The sequence below is a fragment of the Taudactylus pleione genome, unplaced genomic scaffold, assembly GCF_031769625.1.
Source record: "Taudactylus pleione unplaced genomic scaffold, aTauple2 ptg000078l, whole genome shotgun sequence".
Classification (NCBI taxonomy): domain Eukaryota; kingdom Metazoa; phylum Chordata; class Amphibia; order Anura; family Myobatrachidae; genus Taudactylus; species Taudactylus pleione.
In genome coordinates this window covers 2,837,483-2,851,312 of record NW_028284480.1, presented here as the reverse complement: position 1 = coordinate 2,851,312, position 13,830 = coordinate 2,837,483, and the positions used below count along the sequence as shown (strand labels likewise).

At 42.7% G+C, this 13,830-nt stretch overlaps 1 protein-coding gene across 1 annotated transcript in view; it reads right to left on the bottom strand.

The window, feature by feature from the left end:
- Positions 1 to 13,830, bottom strand: part of MYO18B (myosin XVIIIB) — a 586,172-nt gene that overhangs the window by 26,899 nt on the left and 545,443 nt on the right. The window contains exon 42 of the mRNA XM_088467895.1: positions 11,910 to 12,062. Within this exon, the coding sequence (XP_088324021.1) occupies positions 11,910 to 12,062 (153 nt within the window). The remainder of the gene's footprint in view (positions 1 to 11,909; positions 12,063 to 13,830) is intronic.

The window sequence follows — 13,830 nt, the reverse complement described above, 5'->3', positions numbered from 1 at the left end:
GAACCCTTTTCTACTTGAACTTGAATTGGTCTGGTTCCCTTTGGAAATACGTCAGAGTGTCCGTCTGTGACAAGCCTATCCAGTTGGAAAAGAAACCTTTTTATGAAAGTAGCGGCTTATTAATTGGTGAGTTACATACCTTTGGGGTTGCCATATGGTACTCAGTACATATAACGAAGATTAAAGATACCTTTTGATGTATGCATCCCATTGATTTGTGGTGAGTCTGCTGATGCAGATGAAGTATTGAGAAAAAGGAATTGACTATATGGATGTATCACGGCTTTTCTCTATTATCTATTTAATCTGTTGAAAAATATAGGAAATCTACTACAGAGGAAGTTAAGGGTCCTCTGCATAAAATGATCCTAATAGCACTTGTGAGCCACCTCATTTTTCCTACCTTAAGTAAGTTGGTCACAATCTACCGGCAGGAGCTTCGCGAGCTTCCAGTAGATCGCGATCAACCTTTTTCGCTGGGCCTGATCTGGGGCATGTGGCCAGCGGCCGGGGACAGTGTGTGGGGTCCCCTATGTGTGGGGGCCCCAAGATGACCACCCCTGTCGCCCTGCCTACAGTATAATCTGGCCCTGGCTGCTGCAGCTGTCATGCTCCTCCCAGCTGCCTTTGGGAACAACAGCATCTTGCAGTCACAGTAGCTCCGGCTGCCCGTGACAACAAGTAAGTGACTGCAGGTCCACAAATGTATTTTTTTCTGTGCACAGTCATGCCTACGGTAGAACATCTTGCTTTATAGTTGATGCATGGACTAAGAGAGAATTATTGGCCAGCTATGACCATTGCAGATTTTCTTTTACTGTGACAACTAAGAATAGTTTGCAAAGCTTAAATAATACTTGGTTCAAAGCAAAGCCTCTTATCACATCTTCACCCTAACCTCATTATCTTGCTGTTATATTTATATAGCTTATCTGACAAACTGGACTTCTTCAAAGGATTCCATCTGGACTAGTCTCTGTAAATGCTTCAATGACATCCTTGCACCAAATGCAGCCATGTTAAAAGCTAATTTTGCAATGTAAGAACTTTTTATTAAACTAGCGACCCATTCTGGCATTCGCACAGGAGCAATTTCATTTTTCCACAGCCCCCTGCATCTCATAACATAAGTCATGTCACCACAGCCCCCTGCATTTCACAACAGCCTCCTGCTTCCCACTCACTCCCCCTGCATTTCACCACAGCCCCGTGCATTTCACAACAGCCTCCTGCCTCTTACTAGTGCCCCCTCCATTTCACCACAGCATCCTATATATATTACCACAGCTCCTTGCATCTCACCACAGGCCCCTGCTTCTTACTACTGTTTCTTATCACAGCCCCTTGCATCACACCACAACCCCCTGATTCTCACTTCTGCCACCCAAATCCCCACTGTTGCTGCCCTGCAGCTGGCTGGGGTCTGGTTACTGGGATGTGCTGGGAAGGGCAAGAGGATCATGGATGAGAGATTTGTATTACAGCTACCATAAGCATTATCAGCAGCATGTCCCCGGGGCTGGGGCACCTGTGTATATTTCCGCAGTCTCCATTTACACCCCTCTCTGGCTGCCGAACATGAAGATGAGCAATGTCCTCTTTGCACAATGCACCCTGCATTTCATGGGCTTCCTGTTGAGCATCCTTGACATTGCGCCTGTGCACTAACTTCCATTGGAGATGCACCCTGTTCACCGAGGGCGTGTGACTCAGTGGGAACATCACACTGGAGAGGGAGCACTTCACAGTGGAGGAGTGGAAGCTGGAGCCTGCCTGCAGGTTGAGCGTAGGGCTGGAAATTTGAATATAATGGTTTCTAACCATCAATGTTTTTGTCCTGATTGTAATGTTTTTTACCATTCGATGGTGTTCAGAATGATTGTTTTGGTTTTTTTTTAAATCCTGATAGCTGTACCTCCCCTGGCTCCTTCCTGGCTACTGTGTCTGCATGGCAACTATGTTTTTACCACTCAATGGTGTTCCAATGGTTGCTTGTTTTTTTAAAAAAAATTCCTGATAGCTATGCCTCCCAGGCTCCCTCATTGCTACCGTGTCTGCATCAGGGCATATATGTTTTGTTTTTTAATTGCTGATAGCTGTGCCTCTCTTGACTCCTTCCTGGATACTGTGTCTGCATCAGGGCATCTTCATGGGTTCTTTGGAGGCTGTCTTTCATGCTCTGTCTGCCTCAGACGTGCCCCTGCTCAATCCCTGACTCCCTCCCCTTGCTAGGCTGCCTCTAAGCAACAGGGCACATTGCTATCTCTGAATGGCTCTCACTGTCTCAGAGAGCCAATTTAGAGCACAGCCCATGGCCCTGCAGCAGCAGTCAGTCACTTACACAGCAGCACATTTTTTTGTGTGATTGCTTCATTCTAAGCCTCAGTTTCAGGTGCTATCTAGCTGTTTCAGCACCCTGGCCTGCTCCTATACAGCAGCTTGGTGCAAGATTTTTTTATATCACTTGCTTTACTAAAATTGTCACTTCTTGGCTCCCTTTTGTCACAGATGAATGGTTCATACACCTAAACCTTCCTCGACCAATGCTGTATAGAATCATTAAAGCCCCATCAAAATGCATCCAAAAGATTACCCGAACAAACAGACAGAACCCTAAATTGGGGACTTTTTATATATATATATATATATATATAGAGAGAGAGAGAGAGAGAGAGAGAGAGAGAGAGAGAGAGAGAGAGAGAGAGAGATAAACAGTATTAAAAATCCTAACATTAAAACAGCTTTCGAAGGTGTACTATAAAAACCTCAGATGTAGCCAATAGTCACACCTTACCCAGGGTCTGAGTATGAAGTCATGGTGGACGTGATGATCTCCTAGAATAAACTGTAGTGCTGCTCACAATGCAAGCTTTGCACTACAATTCATTGTCTGTTTATGTGGTTTTGTTTTTTTAGGGAGGTGAATAACTTTAAGAGTACATTTGGACTCTGAATTCTGCAGTGCAAAATTTGTGCTTCATTCTGTGATCCATCATTTTGCCCCTTCCACTTTTCTAGCACAGTTCTGACAGTGAAAAAAACTTTTAAACACATACATGACACATAAATAACATTCTCACATAACGTCTCATGAGCAATTTAAGACATGCTAAATTTCTAAGTAGTGTAAGAATCTTCAATCATCTCTGCAAGGTGTTATCCTGCCGAGGTGTCGTTGCAGCTCTTCTGGTTGCCTGACCAATTGCCATTGAAATGGCCTACAGCATCCTCTTATAATTCTAAGGCTGTTCTGATCTCTGCAGGCACCATGAGTACTGAATTGTCGAGAGCCAGGTCATAGCCCCATTAGTCCCTGATTGCTTAAATTGACTTTGTGCCTTCCCTTCTGTGCTGGTTATATAGTAGTTCCTACATTAGGGGAAGTTGAACCTGAAATGTTCTGTTATGTTTCTCTATTTCTTACTCGGATTGTTGCTGAATATTACTTCTCTCTCTCATTCTGACCTTGGCTTGTTTTCTGGATTTTGCTTGTCTGGTGTCAGCCAGGACCCCTGGACTAAACATTGTTTAAGCCTGTCTTGAACTGGCCCTAAGCCCTGGTCTATACATTTTTTATCTATACCAAACAAAACAGGGAACTAATCCCAAATCCCAGCACTAGTATGTATTTAAAGTACTACAACTGGCTGCATGTCAGGTATGACCAGGTGCTAGCTGGTCTAACACAATAGATACACATAGACAAAGAGACTGCGCTCAGTGGAATCTTATATACTGTATGATAATTGGATCGATATATATGTGTTCAAAAGTAATTATATATGTATGTGGCTTTTAATAAAATATATTTAATATAAAGAATTCTATACATAAATAAGATACAAAACAACAATAATAAATACATGCACAAATAAATAAATCTCACATATGGAGTTTTTACGATAGCATCCAGGAGGTTTAGATGGTAACCATGTAGAAGTGGGCTCTGAAGGGATAAGCTCCTAGGAGCAGGGTCCTCCTCCCTACTGTCTTACAGCCCTTTTCTCTAGCAATTCAGTATGAGCCTTCACCTTCCTAGCTGTATTGTGTACTGAGAATTGTAGGTCTAATTGTTACTTGTGCTCTGTTTATGCTCTTGGTACTGTATTTTAATGTAATGTTCTGTGTACCATGTACTGTCTACTGTTGAAGTATGTACAGTGCTGCGGACCACTTGTGCACCATATAAATGAAATGTAATAATAATAATAGTTCTTAATTTGCTGGGAGCTAATATACTTTTTATATTCTGATTCTTTTTAAAGATATCTGGTTGTGCTCGTAAGCAGCTGGACAGAACAGAATCTTGCTATAGTTGGACTTTACAATATTTTTGATTTTCATTGATTTGTTATTACATTTAGAAATGAAGGGGATAAATGCACCATCCATAGTAGACGGACATCGATTGTTTTTTCTAAAGCAGAGGGAGGGTAAATTCTTGTGGAGCTGCAGAGAACTGGATATTTCTTTCGGCTCATTATTATATGGTTTATCTTCTGGTCCCTGTACATGTAGTAAAGTGGATCTACTAATAAAAAGAGCAAGTCTTTTGCTTCTAAAAAGTAGTTTATCATGATATCCTTGTTCTTTAAAATTAGATAACATAACTTTCATTTGTAGCCTAAAATCTTCCTGTAAATGACAATTCCTTCTGAGTCTTACTAGTTGCATTTTAAGGATGTTATTTATCCATGGACGATGATGTCCACTTGTATAGTGCAAATAGCTGCCTTTCCCCACTGTCTTAACATGATTGGATGATATGAAAACATCACTAATGGAGAAGACCACATCCAGAAAGTCGATGTGCTCATAGTGAAAAGTGTTTTGGTGTTAAGATATTCAACAAACTGAAGTGCTATCTCATGGCCTCCTTCCCAAATAATAAATAAATCATCTATATAACGGCCATAGAGGACCAGGTTATCTCTAAATGGGTCGCTCCAGATGTACTCAGTTTCGAAGCGACCCATATAAATATTCACAAAACTAGATGCAAACAACATCCCCATGGCGATGCCCAATGCCTGTAAATAATACGTGAATTCAAACCAAAAATAATTGTGAGTTAAAATAAACAAAATAGCATCTAATACAAAGTCATGCCACCCATATGAGCCATAAGTGTTACATCCTAAGTAGGTGCATACAGCTTCCATACCTGCTTCGTCTGGGATATGTGTAAATAGTGCTCATACATCAAGGGTTAAAAATCCCCATCCTTATTTCCACGTTAATCCTAAAGTTTTTTGTAAAATATGAGTATCTTTAATATATGACTCCAAATTGGCTACATGGCTTTGTAGATGCAACATAGCTACGTATTACTTAAATATTACATAAACTTGGAGACAAAGATAAAACAGAAATAGTTAAATGTTATGACAGAAGAGATCTGTTCTTAAGTTTAGTGTGACTATTCCAAGCACATAACAATTATCCCTATGTATCTGAGTGGGGCTAAAGCCTTATTTAGGAGCTTACAGAGGATATGGTGCTGTATTTGTCATGCTGGCTCTGACTGATAGCATAGTAAAAATAACTTTTAAGTTTCAACTTAGATACTTTTCTGTTCATGGCATCATTAGGCATTTGTCAACAAAGTCTTAAAGTCTAAACTGGGAAATTGGATTTCAAGCCTCACAAATCATTTTCACTGAGAAATAACTCTGAACAGGCACATGGTTTCTCTTGATTTCTTCGTATAGTATAGATATTTATGGTGATTTCCTAGTAATAAAATTGAAAGCCTTCCATGAATACATCCAACGCTATTCACCTTTCATTGCTCTTCAAACGTGCATGCATTTTAAGTGCAGCATGTATTCCCAGACAAGGATATGTACTAAACAGTTACAATGCAGAAATAAGCTGCTTTAGATGGAAATCCAGCCACCTGAATGTGTATGTTATAATGGATGTTTGTAGCAAAAATAGAGTTTGCCACTAGTTTCATTGAGTACTTTGTAAGTCTCTGCAATCATTGCATGGGCTCACATACTGTAGTACTCAATGACCTCTTACTATTTTCATATAATCTTCATAATGTTATAATAAGCAAACATAAGACTTAAAGGTTGAGAAATACTAATTTGGTGGCAGACAGGTTTTTATAGCAGCAGACATACCTAATCTCCCCAAAAAATGTTGTAAGTTTCACAAATGATTTACCTGCACTCAAATGCTGCATACAAACTCCTGGATACAAAAATTTTCCCCCAATTGCCAGAGTGCTGTTTTTAACCTCATTCCCATTCTCCATCATCACTCCGTCAGCTTCTCCTGTGCTCTTTGGAATGCCAGATGGGTGTGTAACACACTGGCTTTTAGCCATGACTGGTTTATCTCTGTCCCCCTCAACCTTCTCGTCATTTCTGAAATGTGTCTCTCCCTGTCTGATACCATTTCCCTCCCCTGCTCTCTCCTCTCATTTGGGGACCTCTCACTCTCCTACACCCCTAATCTTGGCAACTGACAAGGTGGCAAAGTAAAAGTACTTCTCTCCCCCCCTACTGAACTTTCTAGGTCCATCAAAGGCCTACTCCCTGAACCCTCCCTCTCCTTTTTCTCCTTTGTGATAGACTCTATCTGTCCTTCTGTCATATTTGCCTTTGTGTTGCAGTCATCTACTATTCCCCAGGGCCCTCATCCCACTTCCTAGGTAACACTTCTCCTCCTCTGACCTTTCTTATCCGTATGCCACTGGACAATCCCATGAATGTCACTACTTTCAAGAAGTTCACTCTCACCTACTCCTTTGAGCTTATTATTATTTCAGGATTCTATTTTATTCTCCACAGTTATTACCATTGTTTCAGATGTATATTAATTCTCATGGAAACCAGTGTGCAGCACACATGCCCTGTAATAGAGCACACATCACCAGTAAATCAAACACTTCCTTGGGCACAAATCACCTGTTATTCATCACACATCCTTGGACACACAGACATTCATGTAGCTATCAATGTGCTGGAGAGCACATATACTCCTTATTTTTCTCCCTAGTGTTTCCTAAATGGTGGGTGGGGAGTGATAACATCATCACTGTGTTGCACACATCTAGCTCGGCCCCAGAGATAGTTGCAGACTCTTCAGGGAGATCAGCACTATTTCAAGGAGTCTTTCTGACATTCAGGGAGAGTCAGCAAGTAGGTTAAGGGCCGCTTACTGCATAATATTCAAGCTAGATTGCAATGGATAAAGATGCTAATCCAGTCAACCTGCAATGTTGGTTTTGGTCAAAATGTTGTTAGTGTACAATGTAATGTAATTCATACTTACTGACTTTCTGGCTGCCCCCTCTCAAATGGGGTAGTCAGGTTGGCTACGTGGGGGGGCTGAAGTGGAACAAATGGTGATGTGGGGGGGAGCGCTATTATTTGATTGTATCATCATACCAGCATTGTACCAGCATCATACCAGGTATCATCATACCAGCATTGTAAAGTAGGTGGCAGTGCCACGAAGACACAATTCAGCATTAATCACTTCATCAAGCTGCTCGGACACCCAACTTCACTCGGGAAGTCGAAGTCCAAGGGTAGCCGCAAGCAGCTGCAAGGGGGCTCTGGTAGACTTTCCTGCTTTTCCAGGCATCTGGGAGAGCCTCCTGATATTCAGGAGTCTCCTGGATGTTCCAGGAGAGTAGGCAAGTATGATGTAAGTGTTTTGTTAAGTAGGTGAATGGCTTATGGAGTTTTCAGGGAACACTTGCAGATTTGGAACTAGGAGAATGCCTTGTTGTGAGAGGGATAGTATTCCACAGAGTAAGTACAGCCTGAAAATTAGCATGTAACCAGGGATGGTAGGAGGTGATGTGTGTAGATGGCAGATAGAGAGATCTTGGTTGAACTGGGAGATATATTAAGACACATGAGATACATTGATGCAATTGTGTTAATGGAATTGTATGCATTAGAATTATTTGAAATTACTTTGGTAAAGCACAGGCAACCAAAAGGGTGGATGGGTGAAAGCCTCTTTAGAGGAACACCAGTAAGAAGGGAACTGCTAGTCAATGAGGCAGATGCAGGGTTGAATTCAAGGAAGTTTTGTAGATGGATCTTGTGTGTTTTCATACTATACATGCTCCAGAGCTGAGTGTATGTAAGTACAGGTGATTCTGAGTCATACGCAACACAGTCCCATCTCCACTTGTGGCTGAAGTTTATCAGGGGGGTGTTGAGCATGTGATACAGAATTGTGAGCTATGCAGAGTGTGTATATACATAAATATGCCAGTTTGCAGATCATCAAGAACAGGCTGGGGCAAATAAGCATTAATGATGATGATGATGATGATATGGATAGGGGCATTCTGGCTGCAGAAAGGAATATAACTCACCATAAGGGCATATATTTAGATTTAGTGCACAAATTCAAGTTTTTAAGTGTCTTGTATGAGATATATGTGTATCCTGAAAATGTTTCTCAGATGTATTTGACAGACAGGTGCCAGGATGCACTAAACGGAAAATGTGGTAAAACCCCTGTTTACCGCATTCTCCGTATGCATCAATCTCCTGGCCGCTGGGCTCCGATGCGGAGGGTAACGCCAGCTTTAGATGGCGTTACCGTATAGAGGGCCTGATTCAGAGCCGCTCGTAAGCGGCCGCTCGTTCGTTCCTACCGATGTTCGCACAACTGCGCATGCGTACGGATTTTAATACGCATGCGCGAACCAGTCAGTGCGGCCGAAAATCGCGTGCTCGCTAAATAGCGAATGCCTGCTATTTTGAGTGACAGAAAGAGGCGTTTGTGGGTGGTAACAGGGGAAGGTGCTCGAAAACGGGGAGTGGAGATCCGAACGCAGGCATGCTTAAAGGTCAAAATGGGCGTTTTAAGGGTGTGCATAATTAACAAAGCAGCGTCATTGACCACGTCACTTGGTTGTTTTATAATCAGAACTGCTCGCATGATTGTGGTAGGAAAAACCAACCACAAGAATAGCGAGCAGTTCAGACGCCTTTCGATGTACTCAATTAATCTAATAAATAGCGGACATGACGTATGATGCGAGCGGCCAGGGGACGTTTTTTTCAAAATTACGTTCGCATGTTTTGTTCGCTCGTTCAGACATAGAGGCGTGAACAGACCGCAAAGAGCGAACGGTTCATTTAAATAGCCAGCCCCTTTTTCTGAACGAGCGAGCGCAAATAGCGTCCGGCTCTGAATCAGGCCCAGAAGCCCATGGGCTTCTATCGCATTGCTCTACTATGAGGGATCTGATCTGATCGGATCCCTCCCAGCATGCCCCGTGGCCGTCGCATCACTCTGCGCATGCGCAGATGGACTCCCAGGTCATAAGCCCTGGAAGTCCACGGCGCAGGGCAGATCGCAAAGGACAGCTCTTATCGGAAAGAGCTGTCCTTTGTGCTGCTGATTGCATATGTTAGTGCATATGCGATCAGCAGGGAGACGGTGTCCGGCGGTAAGTACTGCGAGCTGTTAGTGCATCTCGCCCAGAATGTGGTAACAGATCAGAGTCAAGAAGACATCAGAAATATATATGTCAGGTAGGTAGTTGCCATTTGCTGGGTGAAAGATTAATAGTAGAGTATGATGTGGTTAGAGGCAGTTTCGTAACTTTGAGTTACAGTGCCTGATGCCGGCTACTCCTCCTCAGCACATGATGTCATGCCACGGGGTGGGGCCACCAGCAACCAAAACAGCAGTGCTGCCTGGAGCATGCTCAGGATGCTCCAGGGGGCTGTTATAGCTGCAGTCTGCCGCTTGGAGCGTCCAAGCAAGAGCACCAGAAGCTGTCAGCTAGATGTAAATAACAGTTCAATTTTGCATAAGTAATTAAAGAGTGATTTAGCAGAGGCAATGCTTTAAATCATGGTAGTCTTCTTTCCACCACCAATGTCTTGGACCCCTAGATAAGTATGTATCTACATACACCTATCCTAAAATTGCGCCAAATTGTCCCATTTGGTGCGCCACAGACTTTGTGATTTAGCTGCTCCATGCAATTTTTTATTAAAATCTGCCTCTTAATCTGCTTCTTTATACCAATTCTATTACAACATAAATATGAAGTACAGTACTTAGGGCTTATTCAGCAGTGCACACTAGTGCTGAATACAGATTCCTGATGATTGGAAATCTGCGCAGGCACCTAACCCCGCATGAAGACTGGCAGCAGACTGTCATTGATTGACAGTCTGCTGCCGTTTGTGGGTGGGGAGGGAGCGGCGATGGGGGGAGGGAAGAGACCAGGATCTCTGTTGGCTGACGAGGATTTCCTGGTCTCTTCCTTTCATCTGCAGTGGCCGGTTTGCGTGACTCCATGGGTCACCTTAGCCGGCCGATGTTCCCGCAGAGTATCCGATGCTGTGTTGGACAACGCAGCTCAGATAAGTAATGCACATGAGGCGTGATGCCTCCTGTGCATTACCATATCTGCCAGAATCCCAGTTGCAAAACTGCCTATGCGCAGCATAGCAATTGCGATCCTTGATGAATCAGGCCCTTAGTACACTATTAGCTACTCAATATTCTACAGGTATTAACAAATTAATACACAAAATTCTGGAAAAGTACTCAAGCACAGGAATCGCTACTCATGGCAGAGCATCTAAGTGGCACCAGGCGTCTCTCTATACTGTATATGGCACAAGAAGGATAGGTGCATGAGGATACATCTGTAGCTCCCTGCCCAAATGGTGTTATTTTGTTCAGGTCAGGGCCAAATTATGCCTAAGAGTCAGCTTTAATATCCACAGTTAAGTTTTTCATTGATAATATAGTCAATTTGAATTTGAATTATAGTGTTAAAATGGCTGCCGATGTGCTTCGATGTTACCAATATTTACGCAGGTACAGTATGTGTCTTCGTACGCAGGTAAGAAGGCAGCAGTGGACGTCTTTGTGCTCGGGTGATCTTTACTAGCATTAGCATATTTTTGCATAAGCGTTCATCTCTGAATCAGGCCAGGTCAATGTAATGCAGGAGATATCACTGAAATCTCCTGGTTACAATTGTCTCCCGATAATTTCCACAGTTGTCATACTAGGAGAGGGATGTAGAAATTATGGAATTCATTAAGCATTTTTTTTCGGAACTTGACAGTGATGCTGTACACCACCCTGAGATGGCGTACAGCATCCGATACAGCAGAGGGATCTGAAAAGATCCCTCCCTGCTGTGTCCTCTTTCCTTCCTGATGCTGCCTCCAGGCTCCCAGAGCTCTCCTCCAGTTAGCCGGGAGCAAGGGAGAGGGCACAGCAGCGGTGGAGGGGGACTAGCGCTGCATGGTGTCAGAGGGAGTCTGTGACTCCTGCGGCAGCTGCAGCTCTGTGGGGGGCAGAGGACAGATGTGCGGGGTCGGCCGGGGACCAGCGATGGGGAGCGACAAGAGGAGCAGGTGAGCGCACGGGGGGGAGTGGGGGCTGGAATCCTCCTGCTGCTTCACTGTCTTTTCACGGACTGTCTTCAAGCTGCACGTGCAGAGCTTCAAACCAGGCTGCGAAGAGACAGTGATGCAGGAAAAATGTCCCCTTTTTCCGAAAAAGCTGTCTCCGCAAATGGAGCAGCTTTTTGGAAGTGATAATTAAGTATTGGAGGCATGATGAATGCCTCCAATACTAGGATTGAACTTGCAGCGAGTTCAATCCTTAATTATCACAGGGGGTATTTTTACCTTGATGAATAGACCCCTAAGACATGATTAGTGCTCAGTTCTATAAATTATTATCTTACATTTTGTTGCAGCAGGGAATTATGAGAATCAATCCTAGATATCTTAGTATACCTACATGTTAATATACCATATCCTGAAATAACAGATCAATTTATTAGATAATATCACCTGGTTTCTCTAGCTGCTATTCTCATCTAAGCAGATCACAATAATTTATCAGGATCTAACACTTTTACAGAGATTAATACAATTATTTACCGTAAATTGGTTTCAGATGTTGACTGTCTTGACAAGCGTCCACACATACTGCCTCCAGAAGGTGAAGCCCAACTGGCTGATGATCCTACCCAGGATCGGACACTCTCCGTTTGCCCCATGCTCATTACTGAGCCCAAGGTTGACTGATCATCTCTAGAAACAAAAAAAGAGATATTTTATAACTTGAGTTCTGTAATGTATTGACAAACAACGTCTATTGTTAGTGGGTATATTTTCTAAAAGGAGAAGGCCCACATCTCAGTCGAAAAGAAATGTTTTCACCAAAAATAGGGCTTCTCGGTATCTATCAAGGGGCTTCTACCACCAGTAAAAAAGCTTCCCCATGCAAAACATGTATGGGCCTATTTATGAAGGATCTCAGTATGGCAGTACTAGATACATAGGAAGATATATGAGATATCTTCCTAAGTCCCTATCTGCATCCTTTAGCACCATCTCCCAGGTCTGCTGCAGCCTATGCCATGAGAAAACCCAGGCCATTGTAGGAAGGTGGCATGGCCACACCACATTGCGACTTTCCAACGCAATCACAGCAGTGCATTGCTTAAAGGGGCATGTTCATACCAAGCATATGCAATCACCTACTTTTTACTGAGCACTGGGATGGGATTTCGGAGTTTCTGTCCCGTTGACTCAGGAAGTTACATTACGGAGATCAAAGATTCCTTATTGCTATGAATTGCGGTGATAAGGAATATTTGATATCAGGGGCTAGCCGCAAGTAATAATAAATATGTCCTCAAGGGTCAGAGTCAATTACACATGAGACGTGGGCAGCTCGCATTACACATTTATTACAGTAGACTGATTCTGCTCACACCTCCACAGACTGCGAGCACAAGCAGCCTCCTAAGATGTATTGCACAAAGCCGCCGGAATGTTTCAGGACAAAACTGAATCCGGCCAAAGCCTATTATCAACACATACTAATAAAAATACCCGTTAGTGTGAAAGCACTAATAGGCTTAATCAAGAATGTCAAATAAATTAGGAATTAAACAGAGGCATACTGTAAGGTCTCCTGTTCTTTATATCATCTAATTGACACAGAAACCATGGTGGCATTTATGCATTGAGAATGACTTACTGTTTAAAAGAGGGGAAACCAATTCTCCAAACAGATTTAGGGGTCTATGTACTAATAATCGCGGACCTGCCGAGATTATTATCTATTCATATCTCTGGGGGTATTTTAATTTTGTAATGAAAATATTCCCGCTAATATGTACAATTGGGAACTCACAAGTACAGCCGTTGCAGTAACCGCTGTCCCTGTGAGTTATATTCCCGGCAAACTGGAAAAGTCTTTCACAGAAGTGTCAGCTGCCGGAGCCGGCTGGGGGCTGCCGGGGAGAGATCGGAAGATCTCTCTCCTGCTCCTGGAGCCTCCATAGGCATACAGTAGTTTACACCATCTTCAGATGGTGTAAACTACTGGACTAAACTCTGAAAAGAGTTTATAGTACATAGGAGTCAGATAATAATGTGGGACTGCAATCTGAAGTGCTACTTAGCTATTTATTTTTTCTGTGACATCTCCTGCATTGTGCTTTTAGTACCTAACTACAATACATAAAATTATGTAGAAACTGCAGTTTCTGCATAATTTTATGTAAAAAACAGCTTGATACATAGGCCCGTCACACATAGAGTGTGTAGTGCAGTATATAAGAAATGATTTCACAAAGTAGCCTGAAATGGTTAAATTACATTAGGAAAATAAGAAAAACAAGGACAGACGGGTAAGATGGGACATAATATAATGAATAAAGTATGCATCTTCGTGTTTTGGCAGCTATTCTGGCAACTAAGAACTATACTGCTATCCAGATTTACTATACTGTGTGAGTGTGACAACTACCTATGATTATGTATAAATGGGTCCTGACTTGGTTATTTG